This window comes from Pipra filicauda, unplaced genomic scaffold, assembly GCF_003945595.2.
Source record: "Pipra filicauda isolate LSUMZ 115617 unplaced genomic scaffold, ASM394559v2 scaffold453_size531900_pilon, whole genome shotgun sequence".
Classification (NCBI taxonomy): domain Eukaryota; kingdom Metazoa; phylum Chordata; class Aves; order Passeriformes; family Pipridae; genus Pipra; species Pipra filicauda.
Genome location: NW_024104591.1, coordinates 172697 through 192929, shown reverse-complemented (window position 1 = coordinate 192929; position 20233 = coordinate 172697). Strand labels below are relative to the sequence as shown.

The following is a 20233-nucleotide window of genomic DNA, read 5'->3' as shown; positions in this document are numbered from 1 at the left end:
TGTCCTCATCCCTGGTGCTGGCAGAGCATCACCGGGCCCAAGCACACGGCGTTTGGCTCACACAAAGGTGCCAGCGGTGCCTCAGCCACTGGTCACATCCACGGAGATAGAGCTGTGGGGTCATCAAGTGCCATTAAATCTGGGCAAACGAAGGGCTTGGCTGGGTAATTAGCAGCATTATGGCATCAATTAATGCCTGCAGAGCCGCTGGTGACAGAGAGGAGCCCTGTGCTGCTGGAGGAATCAGGCTGAACCACTTCTGCCTTTGAATCCCTTTGGTGTGTCTTGGCCAACATGCTCAGGCTTTGATTTCATGAAGGAGAAGGGAAAAAACCCAACCAGCCCCCTAAATCTTGCTTTCTTTTTGTTTTTATTCTCTATGAAATGTGTCTTTTTGAGAGGTTTGGACTTGAGGTTTTCACCTCGTTGTCCATCTAGTTGAGCCATGGCCAAGCATCTGGCAGCATCTGCCTTCTCTCGCTGGGGTTTGGAGACTCTTCTGCCACCGCACAGTTGCGTAGGGGCCTTAGAAATGGTTCAGAAATGTCCTTTTTGGCCCATTTGAGCCAGGTGATGCCCCTTCTCTCTGAAGATGCTCGGGTTTTGCAGGCATGTTTCCCTGCCACGCTCGCCAGCGCAGCCTCTCCGGGATGCTCAGACTGCGGCGCTTGCAGCGCCGAACAGATTTGTCTTGGCCTAAAAATACCGTAAACATTTTGGGCAGCGTTCTCTGTTCCCGTATGGTCCAAGATGCAAACACTCCCAAGCCGACAAGTTACACACAGTCCTTGGCACCCAAAGAAACACTGTGTTTGCACCACATGAAAAGCTGGATCTGCATCCAAAGCCAAGGAGAGGAACATCGGGAGCGGAAGGATATTGGTGGATGGCAAGAAAAAGAGCCCAAACACGCTGGGCTCGGCACATCTTGCTGGCAGAGCTGTCACGGAGCGAAACCCACTGGGGTGAAGGCAGTTCTGGAGGCTGCTCAAGCTTCCTTCCTCATCTTCATCTTGTCTTGGAACAGGGTTAGGGCTGCTCTAAGATTTTTACCAGTTTCTCTCCCACATCCATGCCCCCAGGAGACCATTCCTGCTCCTGGTGCTGATTTCCGTTTCCCCTCGCCCAGGTCAGGTCCCACCAGCCCAGCTGTGTCCCCACTGCACACAAACCCAATTTATCTCATGTTTCTTGGTGTCTCCCAGTTGAACATGACTCCCAGAAAGTATCTTCACATTTCAGAAGTTTCCCGTGTTAAGCATTTAGAGACCCTGAAGGTTGAGGCTGGGAATTTGTCACCAAATATGATTTTAAGTGGATTTCAAGGACCCACCTTCCCTGTGATGCCCACAGCCCCTTCCTGCCGAGGGATGCAGCTCTGAGGGACTCTGGCATCATCTCAGGAAGGATGAGGAGCAGCTGGGACCTGGGGGAATCAAGGCAGAAGCCTCCTGATTTTGTTTTCCTGGTGGAGGGGGAGTGGGTGGTGGCTCTGGAGGTTGGGCACTGTTACCACAGCTCAGGGCAGGACAAGTTTCTCTGTCCAAATTATGTTTTAAAACAACAGTAAACGGGAGGATCTCCTGGTTTTTGGCTGTGGGGAGAGGCATCTGTGTGGGGAGCACTGGAGGCACCCCAGCCCATGCTGCACAGGAATGCCCTGGAGCAGTTTATCCCCCTGGATATTTAGCAGGAGGCAGAGCTGCTCTGGGATGAGCGTACACAGCCCTAGTTCAAGAGGGGTTCCACACCCCCTGACTGCCTTTTGGGGACCATCCCCCACGGGGGCATCCCTGTGTCTCAGCCATGCCAGGGCTCGGCAGTGGCTGTCGTGAGCGGGATTCAGCCACGCAACCCCTGCGGCTTCTCCGTGCCCGGCAAAGTCCTGGCTGTTGGAAGCTTTTAAGTCTGAGAAAATCTCTCTAATGCAGAGAGGGGGGTTTCCTTAATCAGGCGGGGGACAGCTGAGCCCCCAGACAGGCACGCTGGGTGCCACGTGCGCGCCCGGCCTGGGATCACGCCGGCTTTGCTCCTCGCTGTCGCCTCTCGTTTCCTCGCAGCCCAGCTGACGTGCCAGTTTCTGATAAGGGACTTGGGCAGAGCAGAGCTCACTGGGCACTGGGGTGCTCCACAGCCAGTTAAAGCCACACAGCCATTTCTGTCCTTTCCTTGGCTGAATGTTCTGCAGGGGGGCTGATTTTCCCCTAATTCTCCTTCCTGGAGTTGTCATTCCCCAGGATGTGTAAAATGAGGCATTTTGCAGGATGCTGGGGAGGCGGCGAAGTGCAGAGGCAGCTGCCAGTGTCGCATCTTCATCCTCATCCTCATTCTCATCCTTATCCTCGTCCAGACTTCCCCAAAGCCCAGGGTGGTTGAGTCTCCCTCCTCTAAGGGAAGTCAACCACATCCTGGTCAAGCATCGTTTCCTCTCACATGTTCTGCATTTCCTGCTGCTCTCTCATGCTCTTCAGGTTGGAAGTGTGCTCCTGTGTGAGCTGGGATCATGGGAGTGGGAATACTTCCTGGAAAAGAAGGACCTGCAGTGGATCCTGATAGAATGGGGGTCCTGGGGGTGGCAGCAAGAGGGGCAGACGATGAGCGAGGTCAGTTTTTGCTGTGGGAAGTTCTCACCCTGGTTTTCTCCTCTGAAAATTTTCTGCTCGGAAAGAATTGCTTTTAAGTCTCTTTTATATGAAAAATAGTCGTGTTCCACTGGCTGCAGCCCAGTGACAGAAAGGTTTCCTGAAAACCTCTTTGTATCTTCTGTTTTTACCCTGGCAAAGAGAATGAGGAGGAATGAGAAGGAAAGCTCTTTTCTAAAAGACCTTCCAGAGATCCTGAAAACAGGAATCTTTGGGTTTGATTCCCGCTCCAGTAGGATTGTTTTCCTTTTACATCATCTTAAAAAGCTAAAAATGTGGGACACACATTTTTTTTGTCAAAAAAAATGAAAGAACCAGCAGCCAATGCCTGTATGGCTGAAAATGGCATTTTGTTGTCCCAAAGCTCTTGTTGAGCAGCAGATTGCTGCGAGCTGGGCTGCCTTGGCTCGTGTCCTGCTGCGACTCGGGCCCTGGTCACTCACCGCCGCCGGTGCTTCCCGTCCCACCGCGCTGCAGATCAGCCCCGTCCTCGGCTGTGCCAGCTCTGGAGCTCGTCCCCTTCCCCTTCCCCGCAGCTCCAGCAGCCCCTCGCTGTGGCCAGGGTTACAGGCAGGGTTACAACAGGCTTGGGGCGGGGATGACAGCGCTGCAGCAGCCCCTCACAGCTCGGGATGCTCCAAACCCACCCAGGCAGGGAGCTGTGGGTCTCACAGACAATGAAGTTAGGACTGATTTTAAGAAGTTGGTGGCTGGGAAGAGCGAGGAGACCAAGGTAAAGCTGTGTTGGGCACTAAATATGTTAGACTCACAGAGAAAGACCTTGGGAAAGGCAAAGGGCAATGCTGTGAGCTGTTTCAGGGTTCAGGTGAGCAGAGCCACGTCCACCCCATTCCACTGCTTTCCTTGACAGCCTTGTTGAGGAAGCAATCCCTGGGATGATTTCATGAGGATTTAGAAATGGCAAAATACTGCAGCTGGTGGCAGCAGCCCCTCACTCATCCCTGCTCTTGGTTTGGGTGGTGAATGGGGGGGCAGAGGCAGGGGCACTGGGAGCTGTCTAAAACATCCAGGCCTCTGTGTCATTGCTACAGGTTTTAGGAAGGAGAAGGATGTTTTTGCTTGGCTGAAACCTCTTAAAAATTCTGTTGTGAGGTTCCCTCCTTCGAAGGTCCCAGGGGATGGCGATGGCTCATCCATTCCCACAGCTTCTGAACCTGCCAGCAGCTTTTGCTGGAGGAGAGGAGCTTCCAGGGATGTGAGGGATTGCTTTCCCAATTCCCAGCCAGGGATGGGAGGGCAGAGGTGTGAGGTCCAGTTCCTGTCCCTGCAAAAGGAATCGTGGCGAGATGGGCACAGCCCCTGAGACACCGGAGAGTCTCCCCAGCACCCAAAGGAAACCCAGCCTCAACCCTTCTGCTGATCATGGAACAACTTTTTCCATTTTTCCTCTGAAAGAAAAAAAGGAAAAAACTTTTTTTTTTTTAGAGAAAAGCTCAACTTTCCGTCTTTCAGATGCATTGGTGAAACAAAAGGTTTTGGAAAAAAAAATCCACAAAAAGCAGTTTCAAAAAAAAAAAAGAAGGCTAAGCTGTTCCTTCCCCACCAGCAGTGCCTCTTCCTCTTTTGGGCCATTCTGAGAACAAACAAGGACACATAAAAAAATAGAAAAATAGTAGGGAAAAATCCTCGGGAACCTGCAGAACGAGCCCTGGGAATCTCCCATTCATGGCAGTGACTCCAATGCCCACTGCCTTTCTCTATAGAAGGACAGCACAGGAACTTGTGGTACCAGGAATTATTAGGAATATTATTGTTGTGTATAAGAATTATTCAGAATCATTATTATTAGGTAATTAGTTAATAGTTATTAGGTAGCAGGAATTACTGGTAATGCCAAGCAGAGTGTCAGATGCCGCTGTGGCCGGGAGCGAGCCTGGTCCTTCACTGCTGGAGCTGGACCTGGACGAGGACGTTTCCCTTCTGTGACTGAATCCAGCGGCGAGAGTGAAAATGGCGCCACGGAAGGAGTAATTTTAATGGAAAATATTGTGAAAAGCTTCAGCTGGCTGGAGAACAGGCTGGGGGTGGGTGTGGTGCCCATTGCTTGGCCGTGGCCACCTGGCACAAGCATCCACTAAGCCAGGCCTGCAGGAGAAGTGGAGCTGTGTGGCACCAGTGCTGTGCGGACCAGTGCCGAGCATATCCTACCCGCGGCATTCCCAGCCTTTCTGGAGACATCCCGGTTTTTATTCTCTCCAGCAAAACTTCCCCTACAAGCCCTGTGTTTCCCAGAGCTCATAGGTAGTGGAAGAGCCACTCCTGAACACACTTTGGCCTCAGAATGGAGATGTTTATTGCTGTTTAGGAAGACAGAGAATTGTCAAGACTTTTTTTTCCCCCCACTGCTGGTTTTGGCATGAAAAGGGACCGAGACTTCCAGGAAATTCTGTAGCTTTGACTTCTAAAAAAAACTGAGTTGGCAAGTGCTGGTTCCATCATAACGCCTGATTGCTTTTGTTATGTTGAAAATAGAGTGATTGAATGTGGATCTCAACTGGCTGCTGAGCACGAGCGAGGGACTTTGGGGTGTCACTGTCCCCTGTGCATGGCCCAGACGGGCAGTCACTGGGCTCCTCCTAACGAGGAGATGTCACCTTGTTACCTTGGTGCAGCAATGCTGGGGACCTTTCCTGCTCATGAGTCCAGTCTTGGCGTGGGGTTTGCTGCCCAGTGTTGTCACCGTCACCCCCCTGTGCCACCCCCAGCAGAGCTCGCAGCTGTCACTGTGCCACATGCCCTGTCCTGTGATGCTCTTCCTGTGGCACCTTTGTGTTTGGTAAATGCCACCCATTTGGTTTTGTCAAGGATGAGCTACTCTTTGCTTATAATTTTGGGGGTTATTTTTCTGTTTGTGAGCAGGTTTTCCCTGGTTTTTGCAGTAAAGCAGAGAGCATTAAGGTTTATTTCCCCTCTATGATGTGGTACTTGTAGGTGACAAATGTGCCTGAGCTGGTGTGGGGCCAAGTTCAGCTCCAGCGTAAACAGAGCCTTTGAAAGCAAGAAGTTTCTCTCCATTCCTCCCTGTGCTGTAATTCCTAAATTAGAGATGCCCTGTCATCAAAACCTAGGATCTCTATCCTGACTTTTTGACCCTGTTGAGGTAAACAGCATCTTGGGGCCATGGTGTTGATTTGTGTGAGGGCAAGTTGTGATCCGTCCGGGCTGGTGGGTGTTCTGGGGGGGACCTGCCCGTGCTCCCCATCCCCACTCCTGGATCTCAGACTGTCACGGTTGTGTTTTCAGACATTAAGAAAGAAAGGTTTTAACGGCTGTGACAGCCCAGAGCCCGACGGTGACGACTCCATAGACCAGAGCCCTTTGATGGAGGATAAATACCGCAAAGGCAGCGAGGATCTGGATATCCTGTTCAAGCGATACGGTGTAAGTACCTGCCCATGGCTGGAAAACCCTCATTATATGTTCTTTTCTGTTTTGTTTCTCTTCTGTTCGACTTCCTCCCAACCTCGTCCCCTGCTCCCTCCCCGACACCCCCCGTGTCCCCCCAAACGTAACAGGCGCTGAACAAGAAGCACAGGGAGTGCGAGAGCCCGGAAGGGGATGAAGTGTTTGCGCTGACCCCGCAGACGGAAGAGAAATATAAAAAGATTGATGAGGAGTTTGATAAAATGATGCAGAGTTACCGGCTCGCAGTGAGTAGCTGGTGGCCTGCAGCCCCCCGCTCCCCTCCCCGGTGCCTCCAGGTGACGGGGGGGGGATTTTGCATGGCTTTGCTTCGGAGCCGTGCCATGCCTTGGGAGCCGATGCCCGCAGCCCCCACAGCCCCGAATGCAGCCGGCTCTGACAGGTGAGATGCACGAGGGGCCTTGAGGGTCCCTCCTGTTTCCCACCCTTGAGAAAACGGTTCCCATTAGCTCCAGTGTCCTGAGCTTTCCTAGCTCTGTCTGGACAGTGTAGGAGGATATTGTCTCTCTTCCCTCCTCTGCTGCAAATACTGAATTAGGGCCTCCTTTTTCACCTTCTTTTCCCCACAAAAAGAATTTTTGTTTGGGTTAAGATTCCAATGTTCATGCGAGCTGGTGGTGGGTGCCGACCCCTCACATCCCTGCAGGGCTCAGCCCGTTTTGGGCTGTTTCACATTAATTCCCCCCAAATCCACCGAGCCCTCGGGGCAGCTGGTGGCCGTGGCAGAAATCCAGGGAGGTTTTAGCCTGTGATCCCAGAGCTGTCACCAGCAGCGGGGTGGCATCAGGACAGTGCTGAAAGGGATTTGTGTCAGGAGACAGGAGGAGGAGGGGGACGTGTTTCAAATTAGTTGTTAGTTCAAGGGAGCAGAGACTGTCGATGCAGGCAACGGCTTTTCAGGGGGATTAGCCCCGAGTTGTTGCAGCCATAATTAATGCTGTGGGAGCAGGAGGGAGGCTCCTTTTCCAGGGGTGGATGCAGCACAGCAAAAATGACACACCCCCCTCCAGCAAAATAATCTGTCCTGTGCTTTGCAAACCCCCCACAAGTTAAAATTCTGGCTTTTCTCGAGAGCTAGGTCTTGTGAAATCCCCAGTTCTTATTTTGCTGACTCAGTGCTGTGTTACTCCAGGAGCCTCGCAAGGACCCCAAAATCTGCATCTCCATCCCTTACATCTTGGGGTGGACGGGGTGAGGAGACTGCTCTGAGACCTGGGAGGGCTGAGGAGTGGAGAAGAGTGGGGTGCAGGAGGTGATGGTTGCTCGCAAATCTGCTGTGACAGTGAGCCCAGGCCCACGGGTGGGTTCAGGGCAGGATTAGCTCTGGTGAGGCTTGGTCTACCTCATCCTCCCTGGTTTCACTAGTGGGGGGCAGGTGTCCACCTTACCAGGGCTTGCGTGGTGCGGGTGTACAACCCCAGCTGGACGTGCACCTCCCTAGCACCTGGCACAAGCCCTGCCACTAGCACAGAACAGGCCCAAAAGCCACCTGAGCTTTCCCCTTGGGAAGCAGGGGCTGCTCAGCCTCAGTACATATCTGCTGCAGAGGGAGGGCTCCCAGCAGACCCTCGTCATCCAGACATGCCAATCCAGAGGGACAATCCCAAAAGTCCTTACGGCTGGTGGCATTCAGGCACTGGGCGGCTCCTGGTCAGGGCGAAGCATCCGGCTCCCCCACTAAACCTCCCTGGCAGCGAGGGGCCGAGCGGTGCAGGTGGAGCGTGTGCGGTTGAAGATGACGCTTTTCCATTTTAACTGCTGGGTTGGTTTGGTGTGTGACCAGAACTAACCCGACAGGGTGGCCGGGGCAGCTTAATGACAGCTGTGTCTGCTAACGAGAGGCCTTGACGGGGCTTCTGCCTCTGGTGTTTGTCCTTGCTTCTAACGAGAGCGGAAACCCTGGAGTTTGGCTGACGTATGCATCTTCTCCCCAAATTTTGGACCAATATGCAAACCACTGTCCCAAGCTGTGCCCTCCCTGGGACAGGGGGAATCTGGTGGCCTGGGTATGTGTTGCTGCACGCTGGGGCAGCATCAGCCTGATGCTGGTCTGCAGGTGCAGTGGGATAGAGCTGAATTAAGGCAAACCTCGGCTCTCGGGCCGGTGTATTCACCTCCTGGCTCTATCACTCACGCTGCGTTGCAGAGGGGGTTTAGATCTTCCTCTCCCTCGCTGGGAATGTGCACGCACACAGACGTGTTGGCAGTGATTTATTACACAACTGCTCTGGTGTTCGTGCGACGCCCAAGAAACCTTCCTCCTCCTCCTCTGGTTCTGCTGCTGTGCAGGATGAGGTCCTGGGGCTGAGCAGAGGGAGGGCTCCACGTTCTGGCTCTCCCCAGCAGCCTGGGCATTGCCGAGCCCTGCCCCTGTGAACGGGAGCAGTGCTGCAGCGCAGGCTCAGAGCCGCCGTCCTCGCAGCTTGGCTGCGACCACGGGATGTCTCTGAAGGACAGGGTGTCCTTGGAGGCAGGTGGGGAGGGTTCTTGGCAGCGAGGCGTGGGTGAGCGCCGTCCCACTCCTTCCTCCCATCCTCCCCTCTGCCACCAAGGTGCAGCACCCGTCCAAGGGCAGATTTCTGGAGGGGAAGGGGCCACAGGGCAGCAGCCTCCGTCCAGCTGTAGTGGGGAGATTCTCAACTCCCTCTGCCCTCACCAGAGCAGCCTCTGGGGTCCTGGGTCTGGTCCTGCCGTGGTCCCATCCAGCGCTGGGCTACTCTGCCTCTCCATCCCTGAGCAAATTAAAGTGGGACTTTAGCAAAGCCCCTGCTAAAGCTTCTAAGCAGGTGCCCGCTCCTGTTAACGAAGAGCAAATCAGTGACATAAGACAGACAGCCCGGATAATCGCAGCGGGTCTGGCTCCCACGGGGACACTGGTAGGTGAAGCTGGTCCTCGACCTGCAGCCAAGGATAGGGCTTTAGCGATGCTCCTGCTTCCCTGGGGTCAGCTCCTCCTTCCCAGCAGCTCCCAGAGGAGCCAGGGTAGATGACAGTGTCACCTGGGGGCTGTGTGGAGCAAAATGAGTCTTTCCCAGGTGCTCGGCCACCAGCACCAGTGCCAGCCCAAACTGACATCCACTGTTGGCTCCTTGGAGGGCTCTTTCCACCCTGCTGGATGAGGAATGGCCTCATAAAACCCCTGCTGGCTCTTGGGGTGAAGGGTAGTGCCGAGCTCGGCCACTGTTTGTGCTGGTGGGGCAGACCACTGGGGTGCTGCCCATCTTCATGCTCTGGGATGTTCTCAGCTTCTCCTCTGTGGCTGCCCTGAACACACTGAGGGTAAATAAATAGTCTGAAAATGAGGCCAAAACAGCAGGTTGCAGAGCTCTGGTGTGTCCGAGGGGACAGCCCATTGCTCTTCCCGTGTTCCCTGGTGAAGTCTGGGCTCTGGTGCATCCTCCTGAAGGGCCAGTGTGGGTTCAAGCACAGCAGTGCAGGCCAGCAGTGAGATGGAGGTTTGGGGACCCTGGCTGTCCCTCCTTGGTCAGCAGTGGGTGTTGCTGCTGCTGTGCTGCAGGAACTCGGCTCTGGCTGCCCTTTACCCCCCACTCTCTGTTCAGTCCGCAGTGCCCGCTCCCAACTTTGCCATGCCCGTGACGGTGCCGGTGACCAACCAAAACACGCTGCAGTTCAGCAACCCAGGCAGCTCGCTGGTGACCCAGTCCCTGGTGACCTCGTCGCTGACAGACCCCCGGCTCCTGTCACCGCAGCAGCCGGCACTGCAGAGGAACACGGTGTCCCCGGGGCTGCCGCAGCGGCCAGCCAGCGCAGGTGAGCCACGCCGTGACCCTTCACACCCTCCCCTCCCCATCCTCCCTGCCCAGAGCCTGGCTGGGCGTGCAGCACCAAGCACAGGGCATCCCGAGTGGCAGGGGATGCCCCTGCTGCCTCCATCCCCTACCCAGGGGTCCGTGTCCCAGCATCCGTGGGTGGCAGGAGCAGCCTGGAAGTGTTGTTGCCCCTGGCCGTGTGCTCCTGTCCTCCTGCCAGAGGTTGATGCCCCCAGTTTGTACCTTGGCCCCAAACGAAGGGCAACCCCCCCGCCTTACCCAGATCTCTTTGAGAGCTGGATCCCCGCAGGGATCTGTTTCAAGGTTGGACAGCACAAGATGAGTCACCCAGTGCCATTCCCAGGCTTGGGGGTGGCTGCTGGCATCCCGCTTGCCGGTGGCACTCCAGTGACATGGGACTGCTGCCTAAAAAGGGCTGTTCTGAGTCGGGCCGGGCTGGTTGCAGTTGGTCCCAGTGATTATTCATGTGTCTCTGCTGACAGGTTGGAGGAGCCATCATTTCCAGCAGGGACCGGCGATGGGTGGTGGAGGGCGGGGTGGGGGAGAGGAGTTGTCACCCGTGTCCCCTGCAGTGCCGGGGGGGGGACGAGGACGACGTGTGACCACAGCCCAGCTCTCCCACAGTGCGATCATAAATAATAATAGTGTGCAGAAAGCCCCTGCCTGCTATTTTGGGTGTCACAGATGGTCTGTGAAAGTTGCATGGGCTGCAAAATGGCAGAGCTGGTGCCTGTGACTGCCTGGACGTCTGGGCGGTGGGTGCTTGGCTCTGGCCCCCCGGCGCTGTGAGAGCTCGGGAGGGCTCTGCAAAGGGGGTGGATTTGGGGAGAAGGGCTGGGAGGTGCCTCCAGAAGCACATTATGTGGTGGGTCGGGGAGAGCACAGCGAATTGCCTGGCTGGGATGCAGTAGGAGCCGTGGTTCAGAGATGGCTTGTTTGCTCACTGCTCTCCCCTTAGGGGGTCTTTGAGGTGCCTTGAAGTGCTCAGGTATCAGTATCAGGATGAAGCCCCAGACTTGCAGGACAGGGCTCATTCCGTTCTAAGTCTGGTCCCACAGAGCAGCATCTCACTGCAGACAGGGCAGCAGAACCCTCCTCAGGCATGGGCAGCCAGCACTCCGGCTGCAGGGATCTCCGCCCTCTCACAGGCCCCTCGGCTGAGAACAGAGGAGGCTCCCTGGTAAAACAGACCCCGCTGGGGGCTCGCCGTTTCCAGCTCGCTCGCTGCTCGTTTGAGGGGGATCATTTTGTGGTTGCGAGTGCAGAGGTGTTCCAAGTCCGGCCATCTGTGTCTCATTCGCTCGCTGCCTGGGACACAGAAGAAATCCTGCGTGTGGGAGCCAGGGCCTTGCATGTTAGAAAAACTCCCTTTTTTCCCTTAAATTTTTTTTTAGCACTGCACCGGAGCCGGGAGTGTTGTTTCCAAAGCAAATGCGCAGCGAGTGCTGGGTGGGTGCCTTTGCACTGCCCAATGCCATCGGCTCGGGGATGGGAGAAGGGCAGACAAGGGGTTGTATAGGGCTGGGAGCAGGGTTGGCATCACTCACCCAAGGGAGTGAGCCCACTTGAGCAGCCTGGGCACCAGAGGCTGGGGTGCAAGTGGAGTCCCACAGCAGGGCACAGCCCTAAAATCCCGGTGGGTTCCTTCCTCCAGGACTTTAGAGGCACCAGGACCTCTGGCTTTACAGCCCCGTTCCTTGAAGGGAGGATGCTGTGGTGCCATGTCTGCCACATTTTGTGGGTCACCTTGCCCTTTCTCAAGCTGTACAATATTTGGGACCACTTCTGTTCCCAACCCTGCTCCCATGTGGGGAGCAACTATACTACCCTTCACAGCAATGGCTCAGCCCTCCTGCCCTCCTCCCGGTGTCAGGGGCTCGCTGCAAGCCTGAAGCCAAGAGCCATGGGCTGAATAAAGGTTTCTGTCTCAGGTTTCCCCATCTGGGTTGAGAAGGGCTGGGCGGTGGTTAGAGGTGGGGTTTGGGATCGGAGGCTCCTCGTTCCCCAGCCCAGGGCTCCAGGATGACTGCGGTTGCAGCTTCAGAGCCTCCGTGCCGGCTGTTGGCCACAATCGCCGCCCCCGGCGTAGCCAGGCAGCCCCAGCTGGGGAATAGGTGGCTTTCAGAAGTGACTCCATAACATGGCAGAAAAAAGTCAAATCTTCTTGCAGGAGAGGCAAAATGTTCAGTTTTTTGGGAACGTAAAAGCCCCCTGTCTGTTTTTTCCCGGCCTGGTGGGGAGTGGCGGCACTTTCCAAGCGTTGGGACTGTGGGAGGCCGGATCGTAGCAGCGTCCTGGCAGTGCAGGGATGGTTTCCATTCGGCGTGAACATTACAGGGGGGATAGTGTTTCACGTCGTGCTGCTGGGGCTCTCTTCCCCAGCAGCACCGGCCCCGTGTCCCCCAAAGGGGGGCTTGGAATAAAATAGCCGCAGTGTTTTCCAAGCTTACCTCCTTTGGAGCAGGCTCCTGTGCACCTGGCTCCTTCCCAAAGGAAACGGATCTGCCTGGATAATGTTTCCCAACCTGATCACCAGGAATGCTGCTCATTTCACCCAGGACTTTCTCCCCGGTGCCGCAACCCCACTTATATTCCTCTGCTTCCCTCCATTGTGCTCCTCCCCCACTTCCTGCTCCCCAAAAGTGTGGATGGTGACCCCGTGTTTCCGGTTGCTTTGCAGGGGCGATGCTTGGGGGAGACCTGAACAACACAAACGGAGCCTGCCCAAGCCCTGTGGGTAAGTGAGGAGCCTTTCAGCCCTGTGCCCAGGGCCCCGTGTGCCACTCCTGCCCATGGTTTCCCCATGTGTCCGATAGGATTTTGCTTCGCTATTCAGTGGGAAGCGCTGGGGAAAATTTTGCTGCCATTGGCAGTGGGAGAAGTTGGCATGTGGAGCTCTAGCCTTTGTGGGGAGGGCTGGTTTCAGTGAAGACCCCAGAGACTGAGGTGTGTCCATCTCCCCTGGGTCTCTGGGATTGCTGAAGATCAGAGAAGTGATCCCTGAGGACCAGGATTTGGGCAGCACTGGGTTTAGCTCCTCACGCTGCAGCCAGTTCCCCCCCTGACCTCACGTGATCAATTAACACTCAGTTCCTCCTCACGCTTGGGCCCTGTAAAGCAACTTTACTGCAAGGAAAAAAGCTCATTAAGGTCCCTTTCCACTGCGAGAGCCTCAATGCTAACAAGGCTCAGGCCTTGTGGCTCAGCTCCCTGGCTGTAAAATGCATTAACAACATCTCCATCCCCATGTCTGCCTCCGCCATCTGCAGGCTGAGGGTGTCAGCCCAGCGCTGGTGTGGGCACAGCACAAAAACCAGTGATGCCCCCAGGTCCTGCTGGGAAGCTGCTGCAGGCCATGGGCTTGGGCTTGGCAGGGTGGATGCCATCCGTCCCAGGGTGAAGGCAGCCTTGCTCCAGGAGCATGGCTTCTCACCCCCTCCAGGCCTTTTTGCAGCAGGGCTCCAGCTGACAGCACAGAGTAGGAGTGTGAAATTCCACATTGCCCCAATTAAAACCACATTGGAGCTGGGTCCCGCCGGTTGTGCGGATGGGGCTGGTCCAGTTGCGGTTCGGCAGCACTGTGGCCGCCTGTCCCTGTGCCCTGCACCACAGCCCCTCCTGGGAATAGTCTTTTCCCTGTGCTGGGCACCAGCCATGCCAGTGCCAGCGGGATTTCTTCCCAGCTGCGCCTCCAGAGCAAACCCTGCCAGGGCGGTTTGGGAGGCTGCATCTCCCCGGGGCCTCGCAGTGCCCGACACGAAGCTTTGCTGCTCCTTGAGGGCAGAGGGAAGGGGCCGTCGTGCCCCGGCCGCCAGGCACCTTGGCGGCCCCGGTCCCCCCGCCGCCCCCACGTCAGCTGTCGGGAGCGGCCGTGGCGGTCGGAGCTTGGCAGGGCCCGTGAATGTCACCATTGACGTCACCGGAGCATTCCCCGCGTTCCTGCCGCCACTGCAGGAAACGGGTGTGAGGAGCAGGGACAGCCCGGCCGGGGCCAGCCCCGGACCCCCGCTGTCCCCGACCCCCTGCCCGCCCCGGGGCTCCCCTCACGGCTGCGGGAGGGGAGCGTGGCTCTGGCTCTGGCTCTGGCACTGCGCTTGCGGTTTTCAGATACCTGGGACATCTCTTCCTCCTCCTTCTCCTCCTCCTCCTCCTCCCTTGCAGTCTCTGCAGCACTGAGTGATCACCTGCTGCCTCTGAGTCATCAGCTGCGGGTGCCTCTGGCTGGATCCTGCAGCGATGCCGGCTGTATCCCGGCTGTATCCCTGCCCGTGCACCACAGCGTGTGCCACCCTCGGGATGCGGCACCCGGCCCACCCTGCCTGCCCCGAGAAGGGGATGCTGAGCCCTGGCCGTCCCCAGTTCTGCTCAGATTCACATTGGGGTGGTGCAAAGGCAGCCCAGAGTTCTTCACTTTTAGACCTCTTTTTTTGGGGGTGGGGCCTTTCTGGGAAATCCGGGCAGGAGCACAGCCCTTCTCTCTCTGGCTCACTGGGGTGGCTGAGTCCAGGCTGGGTGGAGACAGTGATGACAATACTCAAGGCCTTTTGGGGTGAGTGGCAGCACTGGAACCCAAACCAGCTCCCCTCCAGCACAGGGGCCACCCCGATCCACACCCCAGGTGACACACACGATAACGTGCCACGCCTCAAACAGGGAGTCACCATGAGAGCCACGTGTGTACCCGTGTCGGTACCACCTTGGGCAGGAGAATATCAAGGGGTTTAACATTTCTTTTGGCTTATCCATGGCCACTGGCACTGTGGGTAGCAAAGGTCACCCGGGAAATTTCTGCACCTTTGTTGTTAATAAATCTAAAAGCCAGTGGCCTTGTGAGCGGGACGCCGACAGCTCACGGTACCAGGACCTGATGCACCAGGCACATGCCTTATGCAGGGCTGTTCACAGTGATTCAGACCTGGAGGACACCTCACTGGGGACAGGAAAGCTGGTCCTCTCCCTCCATCAGGGACATGGGTACCGGAGTTGCCAGCCTGCAGCAGCCTGGCCACCATGGGCATCCCCGATGGCAGCTCCCAGGCGCCTGGTGGGGCAGCACCTCCCGTCCCTGGCGGCATCGGTGGGATCAGACCCATGGCTCCCAGGGAGCGTGGCCGTCCCCTGTGCCTGGTTGACCCCATCTCCGCTGCGTTCAGCCCCGGGACAGCTCTGGAGAGGCAGTGGCTGGCACTCGGCCCCCGCACGCCGCGGCTGCGGCGTCACTGCCACAGCCGCCTGCTGAAATGCAGATGCAGCAATGGTAGATGTGATTAATAATGCAATCAGCGACCTATTTTTCCTGGTCTAACGTGCAATGAATATGAGGGCTGAATCCTGGTGATTGCTGAACGCCTTTCTATCTTTGGGGCCTATTCAGAAAAAAAAAACCAACCCTCATCAGAACAGTAATCTGATCCAATTTATTCCTTTCCTGATGTTCATCAAATCTTTTCCTTTTTAATTTTTTTCTTCCTTTCCTTTCTTCTTTTTTTTCCCCCTCTTTGCACATAAAATCCTTAAGTGGGGCATCGGGAGGAGGAGGAGGAAGGAACCTCAGATCTTCAGAGGGGCAATGGGAGCAGTGAACTGAGTCCTCACTTGGCCATAGCCCCTTTTTGCTGCTCTGGTACCATAAGGAGACCTTACAAGTGAATGTGCCAGTAATTACCTGCCATGGCAGAGCCGTGGTGCCCGGCCAGAGCATGTAAAGAGCCTCTGATCAGGCCTCTGAGATGTATCAGGTGTTACTGCAGGAACAAAAGGGAGTTTCTGCAGGTTGAGGAGCTGCCCTGGGCACTGGGGACTCGGGGCCACTGCCTACCCTGCAGGGTGAGCCTGCCTGGGTGCAGGAGGGTGTTGGGGAGCCTGGGGGCATGAGGTGCTGCTCTCCCTGGGAGGAGCATCCATGGAGCCCCGCTGTGCCACTGCTTGCTGTGCATGTGCATTCACCATCACCATGTATTTACCACCATGCATTCACCACTGCCATGCATTTGTAGAATCATAGAATCATGGAATGATTTGGGTTAGAAAGGACCTTAAAGATCATCTAGTTCCAACCCCCTATCATGGGCAGAGACACCTCCCACTAGACCAGGTCGCTCCAGTCTGGCCTTGAACACTACCAGGGTTGGGGCATCCACAACCTCCCTGGGCAACCTGTTCCAGTATCTCACCACCCTAACAGCAAAGAGTTTCATCCTAATATCCAGCCTAAATGTCCCTTCTCTCAGTTTGTACCTGTTCACCACCATGCACTTGCCATTGCCGTGCTTTCGCTGCCGTGCATTCGCCATCACACCATGAACTTACCTCCTTCATCTCTGTCACCCATTTTCTTGCAGGAAATGGCTATGTGAGTGCCAGAGCCTCGCCGAGTCTCCTTCCTGTGTCCAATGGCAGCAGCCTGGGCAAGATCATCCCAGCCAAGTCCCCACCGCCACCCTCGCATGGGACGCAGCTCGCCGCCAACAGCCGCAAGCCAGACCTGCGTGTGATCACCTCGCAGAGCGGGAAGGGGCTGATGCACCACCTGGTGAGTGCCCGTGGGTCTGTTGGGACACCAGCTGGGGTGGGAGCGGGTCCCCTGGCAGTGGACAGGCCGCAGGGGGACTTGGTGCTGGAGCAGATGCAGGGCAGGCGCCTGTTCCATGCAGTAGTAGTGGAAGCCGGCTGGGGCTGTGCCGGCAGGGAGATCTGAGGAGGAAGGTTTGGATTCCCATTGTGGTGCCGGCGAGCGCGGGGTGCGGCGGGGATGGGGCGCTCCAGTTAACGGTGCCTCTCGGTTCTCTCCCTGTTCTCCCGCGGGCAGACCGAGGACCACTTGGCTCTGGTGAGTTCCCTCTGAGTGTGCATGGCAGCAGGGTGGGACGTGGGCCACTTGTCCCCCTTGGTCCCCACACCCTGCCCTGGCTTGACAGAGGCGTGGAGCATGCGGAGGGGGTGGACACTGGCTCCTTTGCCCTCCGTTGGGAATGTGGTGGGATGTGGGCACCAAACACACATCCGGTCCTGCCTCAGAAAATCAATCCCAGGAAAAATGCACTTATAGGAAAATCGAGTACCCTATGGAAAAGAAGGAGCTGACACAAGCTGTAAAGCATCTGTTTCTCTACCAAGGCTAAAAGAGTTGTGCTGGTCACCCCAGGGAGGTGAGCCAGGGTCCCTTTGGGGGCTGTAGAGCCAAGCTGGGCGCCGCCACTGGCCTGGACCTGCCCCGTGGGCTTTGCTGGAACCACCACAGTTACAACACGGGAAGACCTGGTCCATTGCCAGCACATGAGAGACAGGGAGTAAATCAGGCTCTTCCCATATTAAGGATATTATTTAAAGCCTGTGTAAATCCATGGGCTGGCTAGTGCAGTCCCTAAACCTCCCTTGTGCACGGGGCACTTTTCTGTGTTATTTTTATGGCTTTTTTTTCCTCTTCCTGCCAGCAAAGTGAATGCCACCTTGTTTGTGGCAATGATTCACTCTGCTCCGTTGCTATTCTGGTGCAGGGCAGATGGGCGACAGGTCAGCGCAGCGAGGGAAGGGCAAGAGCTGCTGCAGGATGCAGATCACAGACAGGGAAAAGCTCTCCAAAACACAGGAGTAAGCCAGTCCCTCTGGCAGCCTGCAAGGAGACACTCTTGGCCAGGGCAGGGATGGGCCAGGGCTTTGGCAGACGTGGATTCTTTTGCTCTTTGTGCCCCCAAACCCTTCTTGCTTAGTGGCCCCCTCCCAGCAGCTCCCTGCCTCAGTTTCCCCATGTGCAGAGAGAGAGCAGTCACTCCCCTCCTCCCGGTCTGCTCATCCCCATTCCCACTGCCCAAGGCGTTCCCAGGCTCTGGGAAGTGAAGAACATCCTCTGCGCAGCTGAGGTGGCAGAAGGGAGGTGGAGGGTGATGAAATACGGTGAGTGGGGGACAGGGACTTTGGCACAACTGGATCGGGAAAGGGAATGCGGAGCATTGTCCCTGCTGATCCCTCCTGTCCGGTACAGCTGCCCCCCTGCTCCATTAACCTTCTCCCTAGATTTGCTCCCTCCATATTGCTCAACCTACATACCAGATCCTCTCTCCAAATGGCAGCTCCCACCTCTTTCCAGGCAGCAGCGGGATGAGTCAGCGGCCCCTCCGCTGTGTCCTGCCCTCTGCCCAGAGCCTCTGCCGGCAGCCCCAGCCCTGCCAGCCCCGGCTCCGCTCCTGCAGCTTTGGGCTCTGAGCCCGCTCTGCTCCTTTAGAGGGTTCAGAGAAGCATCCCCCCATTTGTCTCCACACTTCTAACATGGCAGGGGGAGCAGGATCCATTCGTGGACCCACAGCAACGCATGGGCTCCCTGGGAGCATGTGCATGGTTTGGTGCCAGCTGGAATGGCAGTTTGCAACTGGAGCATTGTGTGTGGGCATGGAGTGTGAGTGGCCCGGGGTGGGGGGCAGCTTGCACACCTCCTCTCTGCATGGATTGGGGTGAAAATCAGGATGACATCCCTGCACTTGCCTTGTGATTCCCAGGGCTGATATGCCTGGCACAGCCCGTGTCCCAGCAGCCCAGCCCTCCAGTGTGGCCACAATTGTCCCTGTGCCTCCGCTCTCCTGGGAAAGCTGCAGAGCCCCAGAGCAAGGGGCAGAGGTGATGGGGCTGGGGGCTGCGGGCTGCATCCTGCTGAACTGGCTCGGGGTCCAGTACACGCAGGAGAGGGATGGGGCTGGGTCCTGCTCTCTGTGGAGGCATTTCTTGCCGTGTCCTTAACCCATGGCAGTGGGCATGGCCGAGGGTGGCTGCCAGCAGGATGCGTGCCAGGAAAACCCGCTTCTAGAGCCCAGGGCTTTAGCAATTAGAGTCCTGGTAATCGCCTTCCCTGGGCGGGCGGCGGGAGGGACCTGCGGGCTGGGCACCATGTGGGCGTAGGGTGTGCAAATCCAGCACAGCCGGGTGCTATCACCCTCTGGAGGTGGCCAGGGCAGGGTTTGAGCCTCCAGCCTTATCCCGGGAGAGTCCCCATGGCCATGAAGCATTGCATGGTCCATGCCCAGCCCTCCAAGGCCCTGGAAGCCCTCAGTGTGGGAGGAAGGCTCCTCGCTGTGTGCTGAGGGCGCAGCCAGCCTCGTGCCAGGCATGATTTAAGCTGGGCACTGCCCCAGTCTTCACAGGGTGACGTGTGCTGGGGTGCTTCGGATTAGAGGCAAGCCTTTGAGTCTGATTTAAATCAGATCAGCAGAGACAGTCCAGATTATCTGCCTTGTAAACAGGGCTGAATCTGACCTGTAGATCCGCCCACGTAACTGCCTGGAAAACCACAGGGGGAGGCTGGCGTGCACTGGTCCAAGGGCAGAATTTTTCCACAGTGGACCTGCTAATGCCTGAGTCACACAAACCTCATGAGGGCACTGAGCTGGCAGGTTGCTGAGCACTGGACTTCAAGTTTAGGGATGCCACAGAGTCCCTTTAAAATCCTGAGGCCAATGCTCAGCGTCCTCAGCTTCCCTTGAGGCAGATATTGGCCACTGGAGCTGCAGGGAAGAGGATGTGTTGGCTCTGTGCTGCCTTGGCTGGTCCTGGTGGTCCCTTTGTCACTGCTTGGTAGCCCAGCAAACCTCACACACAACCTCTGGAAAGCAGTGAGGAATAGTCTGAAGCATCCTGCTGACATTTGCCCCCCATGCACAGAGGGACATGGCTGGTCCTGGTGGGTGAAGCCCAGCCCTGGGCCCGAAGGGGACATAAGGCCAAGTGACCTGCAGATGAGTGTCACAAGGTCCAGAGTGGCAGTAGCTGGTGTGGTTTGCACTTTGCTTTGTTGCAGTGTGGAATGGCCAGAGGATCAATCCTGCTTATCCCACAGTCTCTGTACTCAACCCCAGTGCATGCCTAGGGGGTCTTGAGGCCGAAGACGACAGAGTCCAACCATCTGGGTTTTAATTCCCTCCATGTTTGCTCCCACAGCAGAACACGCAGAGGTTGGGTGTTTCCCAAGCAACTCACTCTCTGACCACACCGGTTGTTTCCGTGGCGACTCCGAGTTTGCTGACACAGGGGCTGCCCTTCTCTGCCATGCCCACAGCGTACAACACAGGTAAGAGCAGTGGCCAGGTCTGAGCTCTCCGCTGAGTGAATTAACAGGAGAGGGAAATGTGCCTGTGCTCTCCGAGCAGCTGCATCGTCGCTCACGGAACTTACCGCTGCAAGACATGGTTGAGTCCGAAGGTTCCACAGGATTAAAATCAAGAGGAAAGTCATTATATAAATGCTGTCATAGCCAGAAGGGCTGTGAGGGCTGATCCTGCCCCACTGTAGCCCATCAAACTGTGGAAGTGGATGCTAATTACAGCTACACCCATCCCTGGGCTCTCCAGAGCTCGGGGGATGCTGTAATAG

At 56.5% G+C, this 20233-nt stretch overlaps 1 protein-coding gene across 10 annotated transcripts in view; it reads left to right on the top strand.

The window, feature by feature from the left end:
- The window catches only part of MEF2D (myocyte enhancer factor 2D), a 101190-nt gene that overhangs the window by 68386 nt on the left and 12571 nt on the right, over window positions 1-20233 (top strand). For 8 of the 10 annotated variants that reach the window (XM_027742447.2, XM_039385958.1, XM_027742441.2 and 5 more), the window contains 6 exons: window positions 5907-6044; window positions 9647-9857; window positions 12558-12614; window positions 16219-16409; window positions 16686-16706; window positions 19802-19931. In XM_027742447.2, coding sequence (XP_027598248.2) covers window positions 5907-6044; window positions 9647-9857; window positions 12558-12614; window positions 16219-16409; window positions 16686-16706; window positions 19802-19931 — 748 coding nt within the window. The remainder of the gene's footprint in view (window positions 1-5906; window positions 6045-9646; window positions 9858-12557; window positions 12615-16218; window positions 16410-16685; window positions 16707-19801; window positions 19932-20233) is intronic. The other 2 variants (XM_027742449.2, XM_027742451.2) reach the window with 2 other exon arrangements.